Source organism: Hemibagrus wyckioides, linkage group LG20 (assembly GCF_019097595.1).
Source record: "Hemibagrus wyckioides isolate EC202008001 linkage group LG20, SWU_Hwy_1.0, whole genome shotgun sequence".
NCBI classification, from domain to species: Eukaryota; Metazoa; Chordata; class Actinopteri; order Siluriformes; family Bagridae; genus Hemibagrus; species Hemibagrus wyckioides.
In genome coordinates this window covers 14,028,693-14,051,738 of record NC_080729.1, presented here as the reverse complement: position 1 = coordinate 14,051,738, position 23,046 = coordinate 14,028,693, and the positions used below count along the sequence as shown (strand labels likewise).

Sequence of the window (23,046 nt, the reverse complement as noted above, 5' to 3'; positions counted from 1 at the left end):
GAAAGTCCTGATGTTTTGCCCAGTCTCTTATTTTGGTTGCCAGGAAATTGACGAGGGTAGCCTTGTCTAGTGGTAAAGTTGGTTCCCTATTGGTCTAAACCAAGGGAAACAAGCAGCTTTACATGCCTTATCTTCTTCTAACAGTTTCAATGCAGCACATTGTGTTTGGAACCGCAACAAAAAGTCAGCAAATCATGAAATGAGGTGTTCTCATATTGTACGTAAAAGGCATCAAAATTCAGCCAGTATCTTAACTGCATGGTGACTCTTTCTTAAAGCAGGATAACTTATATGACAGTTTATTGTATTCTAGTTTCTGAAATGGTCATCTGTTACCCATGCAAGCTAATTAATCTGCTTAGTGGCTGTTGTGTGTAGTTCAGATTCAGATTTTAAGCTTGCACTATAATTACAGCACTGCACCACTGTGAAGTTTAATCAGAACACCTAACGCAGTAATGAAGAAGGAGTAGCATGGAGTTTGCATTTCTCTTGTTACCTTGGAGCAGAGCTCTTTGAAAGGGTCTTCAGGCTTGAGGAACATGCCGGGGACTGAACTCAGAGTCTCAAAGCTCCAGATGTACTGCAGCACAATGACCAAGTTCCCATATGCCACCATAAAGGGTGAAGTGAGCATGGCATACTTTCTCCTGTCTCGCACCATCCACAGAGTGCAAGACCACATGAGGAAGACAAATGTCAGCCAGCTCACATATGTAATGCTCCAAGCCTGAGAGAGAGAGAGAGAGAGAGAGAGAGAGAACTTTGCACTTTCTTTTTTTCTGTGTAGCATGTTAACTTGTCTTGTTGTATAATAGGAATTCATGTCCTGTAATTGGAAAACAATCATCTTTATGCTGGTGACAAGGTCATCACACCACTTCATCTTTAATTATTTACCTATAACGGCATGCCTGAACGTGTTTAATTCCTTACATAAAGAATGTTTCTATGATAAAGACCCCGTGGCTGACTGTGTCATGTTAGAGTGAACATTAAAAACCGCAGGGTTTGATTGGTTAAACCTCGACCTGCTCACCATCATGGCGATGAGAGCGCAGACATAACTCTGCTTCATAATGAAACGGAAGACTTTGACAAGACCAGCGGGAGCTGCACTCTGCTCAGTCTCTTCGCTCTCCTTTAATTCCTCTTCCTCCTCCGGCGGCATCTCCACCACCTCATACACCTCTCCGTCCTTTTGTTCTGCACAGAGCAGCATTATATATAACCACCGCATCAATAAAGATAGTTCATGTCACAGAACATGTTTATTAAACATAAAACTTGACGAAAAAGAATACTTGTTTATCAATAATCGTCATGCATCGTCTTGTCAAAATGTCAATATCTCAATTTTGCACTTATGTGAAATCCCGTGTCTTTGTGACGAATGTAAAATTTCATCTCACCCTCAATATTATTGGATTGGTCCACCTTATACTTAGGGATGGAGAAGAGGTCCAAGCTGACTGGTCCATTCTCTGCATTTAGGGTGGGGACATAACCAAAAGATGTCCCGTTGGAGTTCACCAATACTGCCTATAAGGTAAATTTGGTAGAAATTATATTTTATTTTTTATCCATTAAACATTCAGTGGCACCCCTATAAATGAAGGACAAAGCTTTTATATTATGTTTTTATTTTTTTATATTTTATGTGTCCTATTTTGTTTAGAATTTTTCTTTTTTTTTTGCTTTCTTGATGATTTCATTGCTGATCATTTTAATAAAGGGTGATATCATTAATACTAATAATTAATAATAATACTACTAAAGTCTTCCAAGATATTTACACTGTATAACCGAAAGGATGTGGACACCTGACCCGTCACAACCATGTTTACTGAACATCCATTTCCAGAATTAATCTCCATCTTTCTGTTATAATAAGCTCTTATTTTTTGGAAAAGCTTATCACTCAGTTTTGGAATGTGCCTGTGGGGATTTTTGTCCATTCAGCAAGAAAAGCCCATATGTGCATGATGGTCAGGTGTCCATGTATTATTCAGCATATATCCAGATTATTAAAGTAACTCTTCCAGAAACAGACAGACTTATGACCCTATTATGACTTTGAAGGCATACTAAATGCAACATGCATAAAATGAAGCTGAGATAACATTAGCCACATAACATTTGGCATGGAAACTAAACTGAAGGTACTGGTACAACAGATCAAGCAGCAAAAGCAGCAACTAAATCGATTCTTCACATTTGCACATACCCAAGTGCAATTATGATCTGAAACATAGGAAGTACAGTCACTAAAAATGTCTTGCCTTATTATACATGCCTATTTAAAATGAAATGATCCAACAAGGCCATAACCTCAATCAATCCTCAACAAAACTAAAAAAAAACCATGCCAAAACATAGCAATTGCAGTATCTGGACAAACACAAGGAGAAGATCGATCATAGTACAGATATCAGGTCTTAAATTTACTGATGTGAACAAGGATTTACATAACACTCTAGAAAACCACAAATGTTCTCTAACCTCACTGGTGCTGTAAGCATCCTGAGTGGACAGAAGCTAGAGAGGGTGAGAGAGAGAGAGAGAGAGAGAGAGAGAGAGAGAAGCAAAAGAAAAGAGCGAGGTGAAGATATTGACCAGCAGAAGGTCGATGGCATTATTGTTCTCTAACATCACCGCTAAGCTGGAACAATGAGGAGCAGCACTATTGAGAGATTATAGGCCATCACTCACACACTCATTCTGGGCAAAAGCTTTTAGTGTTTCTGAGGAGAGATGCAACCTTCAACATGGCTGTCTTCTGCTGGACAAAGCCCAAAGACTCCTGATTCTGACCAGAAGCTTACGAGGTCCTCTTTATACTTTAATCTGAACTGTCTATTGACATTTTAACATTCAACTTGAATGCTTTATTATATATCTTATATATAGCCGATGAAATGTGACGATGATTATTGGACATAACTCAACAATGAAAATACAACGCTTAAAGACATTTGTAGAGAGAAGTATATATTTATACTCGTCTTATTTAGATCAATATTTGTCTTATACACTCACATCACTCTGAAACAAAATTGTGACTTTTAAGGTAACTGTAACCTTCAAAATTCAGTCCTGTTGATTGCTTAACCGGATCACTGTAAACAAGGACCTTCTGAGACCGGTCCTTCACAAATTTGTTTATAATACTCCTGATTCTAACTCATAATGCATCCTGCTGTTGTAGTGTGATTTATTATTTCATGTGGTTCCCTTTATATTGTGGGCAGGATAATTATCACTGCTTGTGATGATGATGAATATTAAGCCATTCCAGCTCTGCTCAGTGAAGACAGACTGCTTACAGATGACCATTAATGCCCTGTATTTGGCCTGACATTATTGAGCTCCTGGTCTGCCTGGATCTAATCCCAAAAAAGATGCGATTTTTAACATGCATTGCACATCTAATATGCAATATTATACAATAGACGCTTTTGTACATCCTCAAAAGATAACGTAGATGTCTTTTATTGTCCGTTTAAACGTCTTCATGTTGAGACAGAATGGAAAGCATATCACATCAGTCCATATACAATAAGTGTGAATTACTTACATTCTTCTCTTCAGTCTTCTTTCGTGTGGTCCACCATAGTTGCCTCCGTTTCTCTGCTGTGGGAGGCTCGTTTTCTTCACTCAACTCCTTTTCCTCATTCTCCTATAAGACAAGGCAATAAAAAAAAGTGAATTATTAATTTACTCTAATGCATATTTTACCTCACTGGATATTTTACACCATGTTAAACAATATTATTGGGGGGAAAAAAAAATACACACACATACATGATGACCTATAGACACTTACGGTAGTAATACTGAGATTAATTTGACTAATATTGGCTGTTTCTGGAATGTCTTCCTTATGTGTCACCAATAGATTTACACTGTAATCAGAGATGTTCATGCCTTGCTTTCTGAACTGCAAACAGGGAAACACTCAGCCCGCAGATCAATACGTTCTCAGACAAGGCAGGTTTTTAAAGGACACATGCTATTGACCACTCTATAAAACCATGTGCTCTGGAACCCTGCAGCCCTATGAGGGACAGGATAGAGTATTAATCTGTTCTTGGCTACTGAGAAGGCATGCTGGGGATACAATGCTGTGGAATTTCACATGTGTCTCATAAAAAGAAAGAAAGAAAGAAAGAAAGAAAGAAAGAAAGAAAGAAAAAGCCTGCAGTCTTATTAATTACATTATTGTGTTTCTGTGTATTGATTGGCCAAGGGGGTGTTAGCGTCATTAACTTATATAGCTAGCTGAAAAGGCATTGGTCGTTCGGATTTTATGGAGTATCCTATAGACTGCTATTCCTTACTTGCCATCATCCACATGAATGAAATCATGACCTTGTGCGACAATACACCTGGTATCTTTAGTTGTAAATGTTAATTTTAGGAATGCCAAAACAGGAACAACGATATCTGCAATCCCAGCATTTCTAAAACAAAGTTAAAAAAATAAAAATAAAATATGATTTTCTGTGAAGAGATGTTTATTTTGTATTTTTCGAAGCAGTCTGCAGTGTCAGCACTCTGCAGTGTCAGAGGTAAAGAGTGTTTCTGACATGGGAAAACTATAGGCTGGTCAGGAAACATAATTAAAAACATAATTTGTAAAAAGTTTCTGTAAATGATCCACAACACTACTGTAGTAGACTTCAGGAATCAACAAAAAAAAATAAAAATAAAGAACCTTAACGGTGAGCATTGGATCTTGCAGCCAAAGGCGAATCAGTGTGGCCAGGGTGTAGTATAGCACCAGGAGCATGATGGGATTGACAAAATGATGCCAACTGAGACCTGGGTAGACAATTAACTTCCATGTAGAGGAGCAGTTTGTCTTGATTATCGGAGAAATGCCAAACAATCTGGTAAAGAGAATAAGAAAGAAGAAAAGTAATTAAAAATAAATAATGTATATCGTTCCACAACATTAAAAAACGGTTGAAGCTTCCTTTAATGTCTCTATATAAATTGATTTATACACAAATTTAAGTAAAACAATCGATATAATACTAATTACTATTTAGTTCTAAACCACAGTAATGGTCAGAAATGGTAAAGTAATTTTCTGTGAGATTAATTCCTAGACAAATCACAGGTTTTTATTAATGCACTCGTTCTAATGTGTTTATCATAATTTATTTTATGCATTCTAATGCATAACTGTAATAGTCTACAGTAACAACATCATCCAAAATATATAATTTGTTCATAAAAAGCCGCAATGAATTCTCTCAGTTTTTCTTTGCAATATTTGAGTTCGACTCAGAGGGATGAGATATGCACGTCTCAGGCACTGCCTTTTGGGTGATGATATCACTTCCTGCTTGGACTCTTCCTGCACCTGGGAATGGCCAAGTCACATGACTCTATTGTGACTCTATTGGGAAGCGGAGTCTGTCGACACGCTATTTCAACAGTTGGGCAAACCAAGGCCAAGACTCTGTCATCAGCCATAATTAGGCCATGCATGGGACACATTTACAATGTTAATGCAGTTACAATGAGTCCGTATGCTCAAAGAAGGACCAAAACAACTCCTAGTTTAATCTTAAAACACCAGTATATGGTAAAATAACACTAAACATTGCGTTTACTGAAATTATATAGTAAACTAATTGACAATTTTAACTTTATTCTGGACTGTATACATTCCTCATGGTCATAAAATCCACTGCAGGCAAACAATGGAGAGTGCTGGTCCATAGAACTGAGAGTGCCTTTATAGGGTCTGAGACTAGGCCCAAATGAATAGAGGGAGAGTGAGCATCGTCCAAGGCGCTGAAACTATACTTAGAAGTAATGCTCTTACTGTTTCAAGGCGAATGAATAAAAGCTCCTGAAATCGATTTGTGACCATGGAGTCCATGACAAGAATAGAAAGCTACTGGAAAGTGCTGGGTGGCTATTAGAGACCTGAATTCCATTCTTACCTCAGTCAGAGATCATTATGAGATTTTATGAGATACATAGTCTTTAATAAGGGGAAACTAAGGGGCATTTTAGAATATTTACCACATGCAAAAAAAAAAAACCACCATGCAGATAATATGATAACGGTTATTGTACAGTTGCATGTAGTAATAAAAAATCATAGGCTGCCCAGGAATTAAAGCCTCACTATAGATAGCCCCTGAAGTGTCTGTCCATCACTACAGTGCCTAGACAAATACTACAAGGGCAATCTATAGGTCTTAGAAAAATTATGATTTTAATAACTTATCATATACTGTACATATATCTGTATTGTATATACTGTAAGCATACTATGAACAAAAAAAAACACCTTACTGAAAAACTCAAAAATTCACATTAAAGCCCATTCTATTGCAGCTAGTTGTAATGTGCAGATGTGCACAGATGATGAACAGGTTCTGACCTATGTCTTAAAGAAGCTGACAATAGGCAACGCCTGTTTATTAGTTTTCAATCAGCCACAGCAGAGACACAGCGGTACGCTGCAGGGTAGAGAAACACTCAGACATACATCATTATTGATTAAAAAAACCTCAGAGTACAGACACTGCTGGGGATAGTAAGCATACAGGATAATCCTTAGGAATCCTAGGCAGAGCTCTTTGGTTGCATAATAGTACTATAAATAAGTACTATAAATGTATTTTTTATTTATTTTATTTCAGATGTTTCTTGGGCAGCCAAATCATGGCACCATTTAACTGTAGCCTGTTTAACCACAAAGCAGAGACACTAAACCTGATGTAGCTGTCATCAGGTGGGATGCTGTCCTGGAGGAACTGGAACTGGTAGAGGTAGAGAACGATGAGGTGGCCAGCAGAGAAGATGGCCATCAGCACACACAGGCAACTGAAGAGGAGTGTGTCGAAGGTCTGGCAGAAGGACCACCATGTGCACAGGGCGAGGAAGATGAAGAAGTAAACAGCTGAGGTCAGAGAGGGCAGCATCATGCCTGTGAGAGTGGACGCAAAACGAGTGTCAGCTAGTGCACAGAACTACATCCAACACACAAAATGAATGCACTAACATCTGACCAAAGGACACGTGGACAAATCTTTACAAGCTGCACTATATCTACCAGGATTTTGACAAACATGCAATTTCTCACCTGTCAGGCCCAGCAGTATAGTCACCACCACCTTCCCTGCTGTGGCGATGAGATTACCAATGATATCTTTTACTTTCGATGCCACTCCCGCAACAATGCGCAGGACCTTCATCTTAGCACTCTCCTTCACCTCCTCCTCCTCTTCTTCCTCCTCCTCTTCTTGCTCATCCTCTAGCAGACCGTCGTCTTCCTCTTCTGCCTCGTCTTCGGCATCAAAGTCCTCATCGTACAGCATCTCATCACCTTCATCATCATCAAGGATTCTCTTCTCATCGCTCTCCTCCTGTGTCAGGAGGCAAAGAAATGAGCAAATACCATAACACCATACATTAGAGCTTCCAATCTGTCTCTCAATTAAAATAAGAACCATTGAGAGAAACAGTTATATGTATGGATAGGACGATACCATGATACTGGAAGAGTCCATTTATACGCCACTACAAACATTCAAACCAGCCTCTTCAAATTAAATATTGCCATTTTCTTTTCACGTTTTCTTCTCCATACATGTGATATCTCAGGAAAGGGTATTATAACCTTATTTTCTAAAAAAACAGAGCAAAATTGAATATATAACAATATACCGCAGTTTTTTTTTTCCAGAGCACGCTACTTTCTAAACAGGGGGATGTGTGTGACATAAACAAAGCTGCTGTAGATTAGATAACTCTGAATCTCTCAGCAACAACACACAATAAACCAAACAAGCTTTTAACTGCTCCACATGTGTGGCCTGGAGCACAGGAACCAGCACCCTGTTAATGGCAGCACAGCACATTGTCTCTGCCCAGTGTGACTCTTTATACACCATGTGCTAACACTTACTGAATAAACATTATAGCCCTGCTTTCCTGGATACTTTCCTGGATTAACCTTAGTGTTCTACATAATTGCAATATCAAGGGCAATTCACTATTTTATCAGTAAGTTTTTAACATTCTGCATAATTTCACAGACTTTCAGCTCATTCATCTCATCAGCTAATTAACAGAGGGTTGAGTTAAAACTCACTGAAACAACCAATTAATGCCTTTAAGAATTTAAAGTAGTGCCTGAAAATTAACTAGTTTTCTTATGAAGTAGTTTTTTTTAAAATTAGGAGAATAAGGAGAAGCAGGGAAGGACTCGGCCTGTTTGGGAACTTTAAGGTTGTTGTCCTGGACATTTTTATGTTTGGTGTGTGTGAGTGAGCTGTTCCTGCTTGAGCTGGTACCGCAAGAAAATAATAAAAAGCAGCAAAACACAAAGCCTACTACCAGGCAGTCACTATGATGATGGGTCAGTTTGTGCAGTTGAGCCACAGATCTTAATTATTATGTGAATCCAATGCAGCAGAGAATTTGTCCTGAGTGTGGGCTTGAGTAATTTAGGTGTGAAACCTCCTAAATAAACCGTCCAGCTCATTGAGAACACATAATAATGTTATTTTCCTGTTGTTAATTATTATTTCATAAATCTATGAGCAGGTGTGTCTCAATGTCTGACTGGTAGTGTGAGTTACGCAGTATCCGCTCTTAGTAAAGTAATTTCTGGCCTAATTATGGGAAATGGAGAGACACTTCCATTTATATGCTGTGTGTGTGTGACAAAGAGAGAAAGAGGAAAAGACAGAGTAATGCTAAATTAAAACAGTTTATGTCAATCTCACCAGTTCTTTTCCATCAAAGTCCTGGTTGTACTGCGCCATTTCCTCCACTGGTCTCTTTTTCTGTAGACTTCGGCACAGCAGCCAGGTGCCCAGGCCTGCCATGAACATGCCGATGTCCGGCAGGAACACCCGGATGCCATTTCCTACATCTGCACCTATAACGCTAATCGGAGAGAGAGGGGAATGGAAATCAGACTTCTTATAGTCAGAAGCACAGATTAGGTCATTAAAATCAATGAGATTCTTACTATACATCATCCTAATATCTAGCAGCATGAGTAGATTTCCAGTACAAACTAAACAACTTTGGAATATCGAGAATTCGCTGATAATAAGGAAGAAGAAGAAGCCTTTATTATTATTACACCACATACAGTACAATGGAGTATTAGCAGTTGAGGTAGAGGAAAAGTCAGAGCCAGAATACAAAGACCTGCCATCTCTATCTCTGTTTTTTCTAGTCTTTACCAGTGTTTCCTTGAAGTGTGGAAATAGCACTAATAATAATAATAATAATAATAATATGCACGGTGGCTTAGTGGTTAGCACTGTTGCCTCACAGCAAGGAGGTCCTGGGTACGAATCCCAGGTTTGAACATGCAGGGACCTTTCTGTATGGATTTTGCATGTTCTCCCTGTGCCTGCGTGGGTTTACTCCGGGTACTCCGGTTTCCTCCCACAGTCTAAAAACATGTACATTAGGTTGATTTGTAATTCTAAAATGCCCATAGGAGTGAGGGTGAGTGAGTGTGGTTGTCTGTCTATATGTGTGGCCCTGTGATGGACTGGCAACCTGTCCAGGGTGTACCCCTGCCTTTCGCTCAGTGTGTGCTGGGATAAGCTCCAGCAGATCCCCATGACCCTGATTAGGAAAAAAGCAGGTATAGAAAATGGATGGAAAATAATAATAATAATAACAAGAAAAATAACTTCTCATTTAGGTCATCCTCAGTTCGGGTTTAATTTGAATACAGATATAAATATTTAGGGCCTTAAACAAAACAGTCAAATAAATGATGATAATCTGAATTTACACCAGTGATTAGAATAAACATTTTCAGCATTATTCCTAAATAATGTGAAAAACCACATCAATAACACAGAAGTTCTAGCATTTCACGGGATTGATTACCCCACATGTGAACTTGTTATTGGTGTTTATTTAACCTGAATACCAAGTGTAGCTGTGAAGGTCCAATGAACAAACACCATCTGTGATTCTGGAAAGATGGGAAGTTTATTGGAATGCAGGTTTTTTTATTTGCCCCAGTGGCATTTTCCATCTACAGCTTCTTGCACATGTGTGGTGTGCTTCAGTACTTAGATTTTATATGCCTCCCCACCCAGTTCTATAAAATCAGCATTTCCCCATAATAAAGGGATATAAATATTTCTCATTAGAAGCACATCAGGCTTCTCTAAAACAGCCACAGTGGAAATAAGGCTTCCCCCCCCAAAAAAAAACTGTTCAAAATAGTTTCTTTCACAGTCCTATAATAGCCTCTAGTGAACTTTTCTTTGAGGAGCAACGTGTTTATGGCTGCAAAGCCAGAGCTGGAACTTAAAGCCCACAAAAAAGATGTCTGTGATTCCAATCTTGCAGAATAAGTAAATAAGAATGGTTATGGCATTAATGTATGTTGTAGCTGAGATGTCTAAATGAGAACTTAATGTAGGAAAGACAGCTACTGTAAAAATCCTTGTTTGCTATTCCTGAACCACGCTAAATATATAAAAATATTTTCTTCTCTAAATGCCAGACTCGACTTCAGACCAAACTGTTTGCAATAATTAACAGCTCTCATGATGGCTACATACAAAAAAACATGCAATTATTCCTGCAGTCAGGAAAGTGTGAAGCCCAAAAAGACCCCGTTTCCAGACTGTGTTCACCTCATAAACGTTGAGAGTTGCAGTAACAGCTAATCAACGCCTGCTAAGTGGATTCCAGTGTAATTAGAGCCGAATGATGTTTTCAATCAGCTCAGGTTTACCCTTAAAAAAACAACAAAAACGTCCCCCGCTGTGCTAATGAACATGTCTTGTCTCCATGTCAACTGTGAAGTTTGGAGGGTTTTTAGAAAGACCTATTTTAACTGAACGCTCGGATACCTCGAAATAAAATAGACAATGTAATGACGGTTTCTATCTTTTCTGGTCCAAAGCGGCCACTTTACACTCATCTCTCCCTGGCGTGTTGGCTCTCAGTCAATCTGGCGGCTCTGTTTCCTCCCTCTGGCATGCGTCCGTGCCAGGCTTAAGAGGAGAGAGACATCACCGTCCCGTAATGTCATGGCTAAATGCCTTCGCTGGAGTAACAGGTCAATTAGGGGCATAAACAGTTTACAGTTCAGCTTCCTGCCACTTTCAGCGGCTCCACTCTTAGCAAAATAAACCCACAGACACGCGGCCCGCACTTATCAGAAACCATGGCTAATTGTATCAGGGTCTTATGAGTGCCTCCGCATGTCAGATTTGGCTCTGAAAAATGTGGGCTTTCAAAAGCAGGTCAGGTGTAAGTGGGTTTAGCGCTCAGGTGGAGCTGTATGGAGAGATGGGCAGACTGCCTGACACGCGCATAAGTGGACAGTAATGCTGTTTGTCTCTGTTTGTTTCCTGCTAACAGCAGGATGATGCTTACACAGGCAAGCAACTCAATAATTTAAAAATATCACAAAGGTCTTTCTCGCTCCTAGACTTCAAACAACCAAGGGTGAGTCAATAATTTTCCACCACTTACAATTATTAGTAGCACAGCGTGCACTGTGGGTGTTATCTGCTCCATAGACACTGGGAGCTAAACCTGACTTTACACAACCATTACTCATTTTTACAGCGTTACTATAAAACCTGTTTACTCGCAGCCCTGCAAGACATTACATTCAGTGAAGAATATTTCTAGCTGTAAATTCTGACTACAGCTTCCCAAGTTTGGGGTGATGCAGTATTTGCTCTGAGAGTTGATTCAGACATGTATGTAATATTCTGAACTCTTTTGGTATAAACAGCTAGCTCACAATCATAAAACTCCCATAAAACTTCCACTCTGCACTTTTTTTTTTCTTCTGATGATGAATCTGAATCAAATTTATTAACTTTGGGATAACTTTAGATATAGTTTCAAAAAATATGGACTGGAAATACCGTGAATACATTTAAACAAACTTTAGATGACAAAAACAACCGCACAAAGGAATCCACAGGTCTCTCTCTCTCTCTCTCTCTCTCTCTCTGTATGTGTGCATTTATACAAAAATCCATAGAGTTCAAATAAAATGTTGTATCTTACCTCTCAAATCCAATCTGTCGTATAGATTTCTCCCAAACTGAACCTGGTGGAGGAAAAAAATAAAAAAAATAAAGCTCTTTACAATCTGGTGCATTTCCACTACGTCTTCTTCATGGCTTGATTTGTATATTACTGGTAATATATTACATAATATATCCGATATTTCTATAATTTCTGGTTAGCATCGTTAATTATTAATTATGATCATTATCAATACGCTTTCAACAAGTGAACAAATAAACAGGAACTGATGTACGTGTAGATACAGTAAGTAAGAACTAACTAACAAAGTCCCTGATCATCATTTCCAGTATTTCCCCGAGAGCTGAGAGATGATGCAAGCCGATGAACTGGGCAACACTTTACTTGTGCCTGAAGTGTTTACAATAACGACAAATCGATATTTCTGACGGGTTTGTTAGTAAATGAGCTGCTCGGTTAGGTGTCGGATTGCTTTTTGAGCCTATTACACTACGCCACTGTTACTATTCCAGCCTCTGATCCATCACTGTGGTCTGAACCTCCATGCCTCAGTTACCTGCTGGCAGCTTTATCTAATGTCACAGAATCCTAATTGATGCTCTATAAAGGTTTATGTTATAAGCGCACACCTCGGTCAACTATATTTAAGTACTGCATGCTGTAATGTATTTAAACACACGTTAACTAATTTGTCTTTATATCATAGTAGCTATAGATATGAACGGATATTAAGAACCAAACCCTAAAGCATCTCTGTATTCCTGCCAATTAATTATTTTGTGTGTACAAGGATAGAGTGAAATTGAACTGGATACAAAAATTGAGTATGAGATTACCGGATTAAAGTTTATGGCATGTCACATGAGACAGAAACTATCACATGTCCCTGACAAACACATACACCCCCACCCAAATAATAATTATCCAAATAATAATCCAAATTCAATAAGTACTTTTTTTTTATTTTTTACCTTAAATAATCATAAATGTACTCACAAACTACTCAAACAGAACACACTTGAATACTGGATACTGTAATGATTTATAATCTATATACAGCTATAGAATGGCCTGTGATTAGATGGCACCCAGAAGATGATGTTCTGTTAATGGCTTCTCTCATGCTATTCACAGAGTAGTCTGGTTCCTCTCAAGGTTTCTTCCTCATATTTAATCAGGGGGATTTTCGTCACAACGGCCATTTCTGGCTTGCTCGTTAGGGATCAGATTTCTATAAAGCTGCTTTGGGACACGAAATCTATTTCCATAAGAACTAAACCAATAAAACTCTCCAGGCAATGCTTAGTTACTTTAACAGGTAAAGAAGAAATGTCAGGTCTTGCACAGGTGCTGTGCACATACTTATACGTATTAGTATAAAGAGGTTTTGGAGAATAAAAAGGCTTGGAGAAAAACTCATTTTGCCATTTTATTTAACATGCATCCCTGTGTGTTGTGTGTGTAGCTATATTAAGCTATAAAACTGGCACTGTAGAGTGTCCCTAAGTAGAAAAAGCCCACGCTTGGAATAGCATTACAGAGGCCATTATCAAACATTTTTGGCATTTGAACACTCCGAACAACACAAAACGTCCTCTACTCCAAACAGCTGGATGAATATCGAGCATATCACCTTTTCCACAACAAACAGCAGTGATGAAATCCCACTCCTCTGACATATGGCTCTCCCATAACCCTCCTGTCAGACAGTGATTCTCGTTCTACCATCTTAATTTGTTGTCAGTCTTATTCATGTGTAGCCGTTTACATAATGCACAACATATATTATATTTCATTACAGTGCAGCTTCATATACTAAATAATCTATAGGAAATGATGCGCATAAAGAACCTACACGATATGATACTTCTGTAAGAATCCAGTAAGGCTTAGCTGCCCTGCTTTATGCCAACGTACCCGGTTACTGGCTTTTGGTGGAGTTTTCTTGGCAAAGTCATGTTTGTGCCATATTTGTTTCACTTGTTAAAGGTTTTACATGTTTTTAAGGGATTTAATTGTGCTCCATGGGATGTTCAAAGTGTTGTTTTATAACCAAACCCTGAAAACACTTTTCCAGAAACTGGAACTTTGGCTTAAAACTAAGTGGAATTTTAAAATTCCGCTTAGTTTTTAGTTCACCCTAAAACTGTTGGTTTAGATATGTTCTTTAACAAACTCTGGGGTATAAGTATATTTATCATGAGGTCATATGTCACTTTAATTGGACGCAGATCAAATAATTAAGTAATTTCAGATGGCAACTAGTTGCACCAGAACTAATTTAATTGTATATTTATATTCAATTGCACCTTTTACATTGTTTATTTTAAAATAAATTCTACAGATTACCCCATTTAATTTTAATAAAGTCCACTTTAATTCTAGGTTATGACAAAATAAACGTGGAAAAGTTTGGAGGAGTTACTGTAAGGATTATGGATTTACCCATATGGATCACAGACATATGAGCCATAAAGAGTCATGTCTATTAAAGAACAAAAAATTATATGATTGCATGTATAATATTATTAATCTTGGCTCATAGCAGGAGAGTAGACTTTAGACTATGGATGTTGTTCTATGGAGCTCCACATTTGCAATTCATGATAATGGTTACAATCATAATATGCAATCATAATATATACACACATATATAAGTTGTATTTTTCTTTACACATTATGTGCTGTACACACAACTTGCACAAACTTTTCTATGCACACACTAACTGACCGCCTTATTTATTGATGGACTGTATTTACATATTTATCTGCACTTGTTTATTTACACAATCTGTCTATTGTGGGAAAATATTCAAGTATTTTTAGTATTAAACTGCATATACCTAACAAAAGAGACATGGTTCTATTTACATTTATTGTACATGGCATGTACAATGAAATGCCACTGAATAGACCCTATATTTTCTGGCAGCTGCACTACATCCTGTTATTTTGATTGCCTAGATTATTAAAAACATGTCAGCCTGCACTTGTGTCCTCGCCTGTTTTCCTGACACCACCCAGCTTTGTACTAAACATGTCCAGTAAACTTTCCAGGTCTTTCTGGAATGTACCAAACCCCAAAATCAAACTAAATAAACTGTTATTCGTGGCAACTGTTAGTGTCAATAATCAATCATTCTTTGTTTACGTTTGTAGTTAGATGGCTTAATCGGTCACGTTAAATAAAAAGCTTTTAAGGAAGTTGTTATATAAAATTATTCTGTAATATAACTGCTGAATTAAAATGAGTTCTTTTTGTGTTTGTTTTCCAGTGTCAGTGTTCAGAGTTCACGTTTATTCGTTTAACAAAAAATCTTTAAACCATGTCCACTTCCTATTCGAACACAGACACAAATGCAGATAGAGATACTTGGAGCTCTGAACAGATACAGACAGTGACACCTCTAATGCCTACACTGCATATAGTCCTGGGCCAAGTGCTATTAAAGTGTCAGTGGTGTTAAAATGCACCTCCGAGCACAGGAATCCCATTTTTGTCAACAATTTACAAGACCATAAAGGTCTATAAGGTCATACATTTATTAGACCTATTAGGGGTCACATATTTCTGCATGAAGCTTCAAGTGAAGCTATAGGGAAAAGGTTGCTCCATTCGCCTTCCTAAAAGATATTATATATGGTCATGATTCTTTGTAACCCCAAATGCCCTTTCTCTATCAGACACCCTGCTCTGCCTGCTCCCTCGATAGCACAATGTGTCTTTTTTGACTAGCAGTAACTTGTGTGTGTAAAGAATTGGTCAGCACAAAAATGATAGTAGTCAGCACAATGCACTCAAGCCTGAGATGGATCAGGAGCCACCCCTTGCTGAGAAAGACATTATTAGTCACACTATATAGTATATATACACACCAATCAGCCTCAACATTAAAACCTAATATTGTGTTGGTCCACCTTGTGCTGCCAAAACAGCTCTGACCCATCGAGGCATGGACTTCACAAGACCTCTGAAGGTGTGCTGTATTATCTGGCAAAAAGATGTGATCATGCAGGTTGCAAGGTGGGGCCTCCGTGCTTCAGACTTATTTGGTCCAGCACATACCACAGATGCTTGATAAGATTGAGATTTTCAAATTGTTTAGAGTCCAGAAGCCATTATTTGTCACATATACATTGCAGCACAGTGAAATTCTTCCTTCACGTGTCACATCTTTGGAAGTTGGGGTCAGATCAACCACTTTAACCGCTTGAGCCACTGCACTGATCCAGATTGGAGGCCAAGTTAACACCTTGAACACTCATGTTCCTCAAACCATTCCTGAACCATTTATTCAGTGTGTCAAAGAAAAATGTTGACATGCAGGGGTGGACTTGGTTTGTGACAACATTTAGGTAGGTCAAACATGCAAGAATGCCAGGATCCTTTGCTCCCTGTTTGCATCAGCAAACCTTGGGTGCCCATGATCCTGTTGCTGTTGTTTTAGACCACAAGTCACACACATTTTTATGCTTGCCCTTTTTCCTGCTTCGAGAACTGACTGTTCATTTGTTTCTTAATATATCAACAAGATATTATTCACTCCACCTGTTAGTGGTTTTAATGTTATAGCTGATCAGTCTAAAACAGATCACTATATAATTTGAAGCAAATCTGTAAAACTGACCAAGTTAAAACTTTTGTACAATAGGACACTTAGCCTTCCACTGAAATACTGGTTCAGGTGACCAATCAATTTGGCATGGATCACCAGGCTTGACGTAACCACAAACCCGTGTCCGCTCGATTGCACACTGTCATGAGAGTAAAACGGGGACATGACAAATATTAAGAAATTCATGTAAATATTTCTACTTTGACTTAAACAGAAAAAATGTCAAACAGAAGCATGTGTGTGTGTTACAAAGTGACACTGTCTGTACAGTCTGCAAAATTATCCTTATCAAAAATTTCCTCAAGTAACACCACCGTCATGGTTTTGCAAATGTCTCCTGGTTAATGCCTTAATGGCTTAGTTGGCACTGTGAGGACAAAAATGTGGAGCAAAGGGTGTCATGTTATCAGAGCATCTCTCTCACACACGCACACATCATAGACTGTGGAGCAATATTCCTGCTTTCGGTCTTGGACAAAATGCCAGAAAAAAACACAATCAATGTAAACTAATAGCAGAATATTAATTAACCCTGCTCCACATTAATATCTACATCAATCATACAATGCTTGGCATATAATGAATCTCACACATGGTCACAAAGCCACAGTAAAATAATATGTCGATCAGCTCTTTATTGATCGAGGAGCTGTATGCAAATGTATTACTACAAAATAGAAAACTGAGAGATCATTCTCTCCGGGCTCAGGAGTACTTCTGTCTAAACAAACCAGAGTGTTATAGCGTTTCATAAGCTATTAAGAGTCAATTATCAGCTACAGCTTTGTATTTCGTAAAAGCACACTGATTGCTATAGTCTCCCTTCCTCAAATCGTATTTATTTCAATGAATAGATTTATTTTGTGTGAATATTAATTGTAAGATATATTCCCTAGTATTGTCGCAACAAGTTGGAGATTTTAAACACTTGTTAACGAAGCCTGTTAGCAGCCATGTTGAATTTGGTAGAAATTACGCATAGTACCGAAAGTACCTAAGTTCAACTGGCTTGGATATCTAACGAAGGATTTTTATATATTGTAAGTTTCTAGAGAAACGGGACGTGTGTTTGTTTTGTCATTGCAAAACACAATGACAGACTGCTTCCATGTGCCATGTGTCTGAATTCATTCAACGGCCTGCCTAGCATTCAGGTACTGTATCTATTCTGCTGAACTTCCCTGAGGCATCAGTTGCATTAAACAGATGTGACAGCCTAATCTGCCTCCTGTCATAACCCTTAAAAGCCGTGTATAGATAAGATCAGGAACGATTTAAAAACTGCTGAATGCTCCTTAAAAAGCCATTGAGCACAGCGCTGTTTTATTTGTGGAATTAATAAACCTACTTGGCTTGACATAAAGCTATCAGATAAAACACTTCAACAATAACATTGCCCTTTCTGCATCTACCGACAGTGCGCCCCAAAAAGACGACAAAGAATTTGTTCGACTGCGTATGAATTAAGTCATAAGTAAAATTACGACAGAAATCCTGCCCCTAATGGTTCATGCAAACTGTATTGTAATCCATGGTCGGATTCCCGAATCCGATTGGTCAGTATTTTTCTGTAACTGCACAGCTCAAACACAACTTTAACACAAACAATGGTTAAATATTAATGTGCTAGTCCTAATATATTATTGCTTCTAGAGTAACACTTACTCATACATAGCAACACCACATCATCTAATTTAGCCAGAAGCTTCACGTTAATCTAATCTAAAGTAGATTCATTTAGTGTAGGGGTGTCGAACCTTATCCACAAAGAGCCGAGGTGGGAGCAGATTTTCATTCCAACCGAGCAGAAAACAAACCTGAGTCTAGTGAAAACCAAGATCAGGTTGAAACAGGTGGGATCAGGTGTGGCTCCTGCTTGATTGGAACGAAATGAAATTGTTAGGAGATGTTTATTGAAGATCGCTGGGATACATGCAACAAAAATACTTCTTGGAGGTAGCAGCACCCTGATCCGCATCACACTTCCCCAGTGTGGATTGGTTTCATAGCACACGATCTGTTGTGTGCTATTCCTTACATCATGCTTCCATCTAAGCTTATGCTTGAGAGCAATATAAACATCAGAAGTCAGAAAGAGCTTTATTACCATGTATGTCTACGCACACATGATGTTTTATCCATCTTAACACAGTAATTCAGTATAACACTAACAATATACACCGATCAGGCATAACATTATGAGCACTGACAGGTGAAGTGAATAACACTGATGATCTCCTCATCATGGCACCTGTTAGTGGGTGGGATATATTAGGCAGTAAGTGAACATTTTGTCCTCAAAGTTGATGTGTTAGAAGCAGGAAAAATGGACAAGCGTAAGGATTTGAGCGAGTTTGACGAAGGGCCAAATTGTGAAGGCTAGACCACTGGATCAGAGCATCTCCAAAACTGCACCTCTTGTGGGGTGTTCCCGGTCTGCAGTGGTCAGTATCTATCAAAAGGGGTCCAAGGAAGGAACAGTGGTGAACCGGTAACAGGGTCATGGGCGGCCAAGGCTCATTGAGGCACGTGCATCCGATCAAACAGACGAGCTACTGTTGCTCAAATTGCTGAAAGAGTTAAGGCTGGTTCTGATAGAAAGGTGTCAGAATACACAGTGCCTGACGGGTCAGAGCTGTTTTGTCAGCAAAATAGGGACCAACACAATATTCGGCAGGTGGTCATAATCTTATACAATTTATATAATAATGTTATACTTTTCAGCCATTGATAGTGATGTGTAATGTTGTGGAACATCCACAAAGCTGCTGTTATCGTCTGAGTTATAACAGTTATATACAGTGCTCACCTCTCCAGCACACTTTTTTATTCTCTCTCTTGACGTTAAATAAGTATGTAGCTTGCCATGTCCCTGAAAGCATCCTCCAATTTACAGACTTTATGCTGTGGACAAATTTAAAGTTACAGCTTTATCTCTGACTGTTGCAAAGCACCGACAATGGAGACTCCTTCCAAAAATAAACATCTCCTGACAGGAACCTTTCACCATATCAACATGCAGTGAAGCACCTTCCTTTCAATCCATGTGTACATGTTTTACTGTTGAAACAATAATATAAGAGAATGAGTGCATTCATGTAAAGGTTATTTTACTGCCCAATCAGAATGGAGAGAGTTCCATGTGGTATAAACGGAACGAAGATAAACTGCTCAGACTAGCGTGGCTTTAATTCTTTAAGAAATGAATCTCTACATAAACATGTCTATGTGAATTTGGGTCATGCTAAACAATATGTCGTACTCACAGTTGAACCCGGGATCGATGTTGTTTCTGGCTAGCAGACTGTTGACAGTGATCTGGTAGATGATGTGGAACAGGAGGAAGGTCATACTGGTGAAACACAGCGACTTCAGCAAGCGCCCCGTGTGGCCTGTAGGAGACAAACATATCGGCATTAAAGATTTAAAAGATTGAAATAAAATCATCATCTCAGAATTGTATTAGCGCCAAGATTTTTTATTAATCCGATTGATAAAAACTCTGACAAGCCAAGCAATGTATAAGCAAATGACAACATTTTAAGGTCATACAGCCTTCAGAATGGCTACATAACTCAGTGTAAGTATTGAACAATGTTTTTTTGGACGAGTGTCCACACTGTGGCTGAGTAGGAACCATAAAGAGACTGGGATCAGGTCGATGTGAGGAAATTATGGTTATAAATCATGATGGAATGCAACCAAATGTGGTTCAAATGAATATAAGGAAGTTTTGTTTTTTTTAACCGATCCAGATGCCAAGCGTATGGGCTTTTATAGTCTACCTACGGCTGTTCTAATTGTTTCCCTGTTATATCCACTGTGTATGTGTACTGTACATCCACCATTTTCCACTGAATAAGCATTCCTGGTGTTTGTTCTAGCTCATAAGCCTAATCTATATGCTTCTTTTCCTCTTAAAAGCGTCTCTAAAAGGCGCTACTTATGTTTTTTCCATTCGGCAGACGGTTAGCAGATGTGCATGGGGATTTGAACTCATAACCTTCACGTCACAAAGGACAGAGGCTTACGGCTGAGCTAAAACGGCAAAACACTTCAGTTTCTCGCCCTGCTAAATATAAATCGCCGATGTAGGTAGTTAAAAATACAAAATCCGATACAAATACAATACATATCTGATAAGAACATTTTCTCGATGTAACCTACTATGGCATAAAACCTCACACTGCCAGCAATAATCAGAAGATGGAAATATAATGTATATATAAGTTTACCGCTCATCAATCGAATGTACAGAGATTTAAATAATAAATATTTCTGCAGATTCTCAGCAGAAACTTTGTGTCTTTGTGGAGCACGGCCATGCAGTGTTCTCTGACCAGCGTATCAGTTTCAGGCTGTGTCCATGCTCGTCCTCACTAATAAAGCCAAGAGCACTAAACTATTTACTCATTTCCCTTCCAGCTTGCCTCTGGCAGTCAGAGAGGATAGAGAAGGCTTGTTAATATGAAACTGCTGGAAAGGAGAGAGAGAGAGAGAGAGAGGGAGGGAGAGAGAGAGAGAGATGGAGAGAGAGGGACAGAGGCAGAGAGCAAGACAGAGAGAGAGAGAGCGAGAGAGAGAGAGAGAGAGAGAGAGAGAGAGAGAGAGAGAGAAAGAAAGAGAGGGGGAGAGAGAGGGAGGTAGAGAGAGAGGGAGAGAGGGGGAGATAGACAGAGGCAGAGAGCGAGAGAGAGAGAGAGAGAGAGAGAGGGAGGAAAAGACAGAGAGAGACAGAGGCAGAGAGCAAGACAGAGGGAGAGGGAGTGGGGCAGAGAGCAAGAGAGAGAGAGAGAGAGAGAGAGAGAGAGAGAGAGAGAGAGAGAGAGAGGAAAAGACAGAGAGAGACAGAGGCAGAGAGCAAGACAGAGGGAGAGGGAGAGGGAGTGGGGCAGAGAGCAAGAGAGAGAGAGAGAGAGAGAGAGAGAGAGAGGAAAAGACAGAGAGAGACAGAGGCAGAGAGCAAGGCAGAGAGAAAGAGAGAGACAGAGAGAGAGAATAAGAGAGGGAGAGGGACAGAGGCAGTGAGCAAGACAGAAACAGAGAGAGAGAGAGAGAGAGAGGCTCACAGCAGTTCAAATTCTCTGCTAAAAGTCTCAAACACATCATAGTGCTCCAGATGTTGTTCTGATAATACAAAAGAAACATCAGAACTTATTCATGGTTCTTAGTATTAAAAACAGTGCAGGTTTTCATGCTATACAGAGTATATAAGCTCCTGTTCTCACTTATTTTACAGCAATGATAAATAAAGGTTTCCAAACTTTTTTTGGGGGGATATTTCTGACCTAGGAAACTTTAAACCCATGATCGAGACTCATTCCCTATGCACAAAACAACAACATATTTTTAACCCATTTATTATTATTAGTGTTAAATTATGTATGAACTTTTATTATACCACCAAAAACCAGTCAGAATGAGCACATTAATATTAACCAATCGTTCATTATTGTTACAGCCTACTGTCAGAACTGTGCTGTTATATAATAATAATAATAATAATAATAATAATAATAATAATAATAAAGTGTAATAATAATAAAAATGATGCACACCTTCTGACCAATCAAAATCAAGGATTCTTTTGTATTAAAAAAGAATAACATGCAATAAGTACCCTTGGAGCTCAAACCTACAGGGACATTATTAAGGGGTATAATTTTATTGAAACTTCTTTTTTACATTATCATATTTTGCTCTCCAAGTATAATAAGACATTAGTCTTTTCTTCCATGCAGAACTATTGTATACATTTACAGAAAGGGTGCCAGTAATTTTGTACTTAACTTTCATGTACAGGAAATTAAAAATTCAATAATACAAGCGAGATTAAACAATTAACCGATGCGTGCATACATTATACAAAAGCTTGCTTTCTGAGCACAGTTAATATTTCATTATCTTTTCACCTACAGTGTTATAGCTTTTCAAATGATGATCAGGCTTCATCATTAGAGATGTTTTGTTTTTGTGTTTGTTTGTCAGTGGGAAGCACGATGACAAAATGCTTCCATATGCCGTGTGGGTGCGTGTGTTTGCACGCTCAGATCTGAACTCATTCAATGGCCTGCCTAGTATTCAGGTACTGTATCTATTCAGTTCAACTTCCCTGAGGTGTCAGCTATAATAAACAGATGTGAAGCCCTAATCTGCCTCCTGTCATAATCTGTAAAAGAGAAGAAATTGCTGAATGCGCCTTAAAAAATGCATTAACCATATTTTTACTGTGTAATAAATGTGGCCCTATCCTACAGTTTAAATTACCCACTGTATATCATGTGGAATTGTAGGTTTTGGATTGAGAACATAATCAAAAGACTCTGGAGTGCCATCTGGGGTCAATATAAAATAAATAAATAAAAAATATCCCTTAATACTATTATTCTTTTAGTCCACT

The 23,046-nt window shown here is 38.6% G+C and overlaps 1 protein-coding gene across 3 annotated transcripts in view; it reads right to left on the bottom strand.

The window, feature by feature from the left end:
• Positions 1–23,046, bottom strand: part of LOC131371021 (piezo-type mechanosensitive ion channel component 2) — a 74,198-nt gene that overhangs the window by 37,754 nt on the left and 13,398 nt on the right. For 2 of the 3 annotated variants that reach the window (XM_058418721.1, XM_058418723.1), the window contains exons 3-13: positions 19,913–20,038; positions 12,049–12,091; positions 8,760–8,922; positions 7,112–7,394; positions 6,742–6,955; positions 4,718–4,892; positions 3,578–3,679; positions 2,503–2,538; positions 1,413–1,542; positions 1,040–1,206; positions 500–730 (exon numbers count right to left, since the gene is read on the bottom strand). In XM_058418721.1, the coding sequence (XP_058274704.1) occupies positions 500–730; positions 1,040–1,206; positions 1,413–1,542; positions 2,503–2,538; positions 3,578–3,679; positions 4,718–4,892; positions 6,742–6,955; positions 7,112–7,394; positions 8,760–8,922; positions 12,049–12,091; positions 19,913–20,038 (1,670 nt within the window). The remainder of the gene's footprint in view (positions 1–499; positions 731–1,039; positions 1,207–1,412; positions 1,543–2,502; positions 2,539–3,577; positions 3,680–4,717; positions 4,893–6,741; positions 6,956–7,111; positions 7,395–8,759; positions 8,923–12,048; positions 12,092–19,912; positions 20,039–23,046) is intronic. The other variant, XM_058418722.1, reaches the window with a different exon arrangement.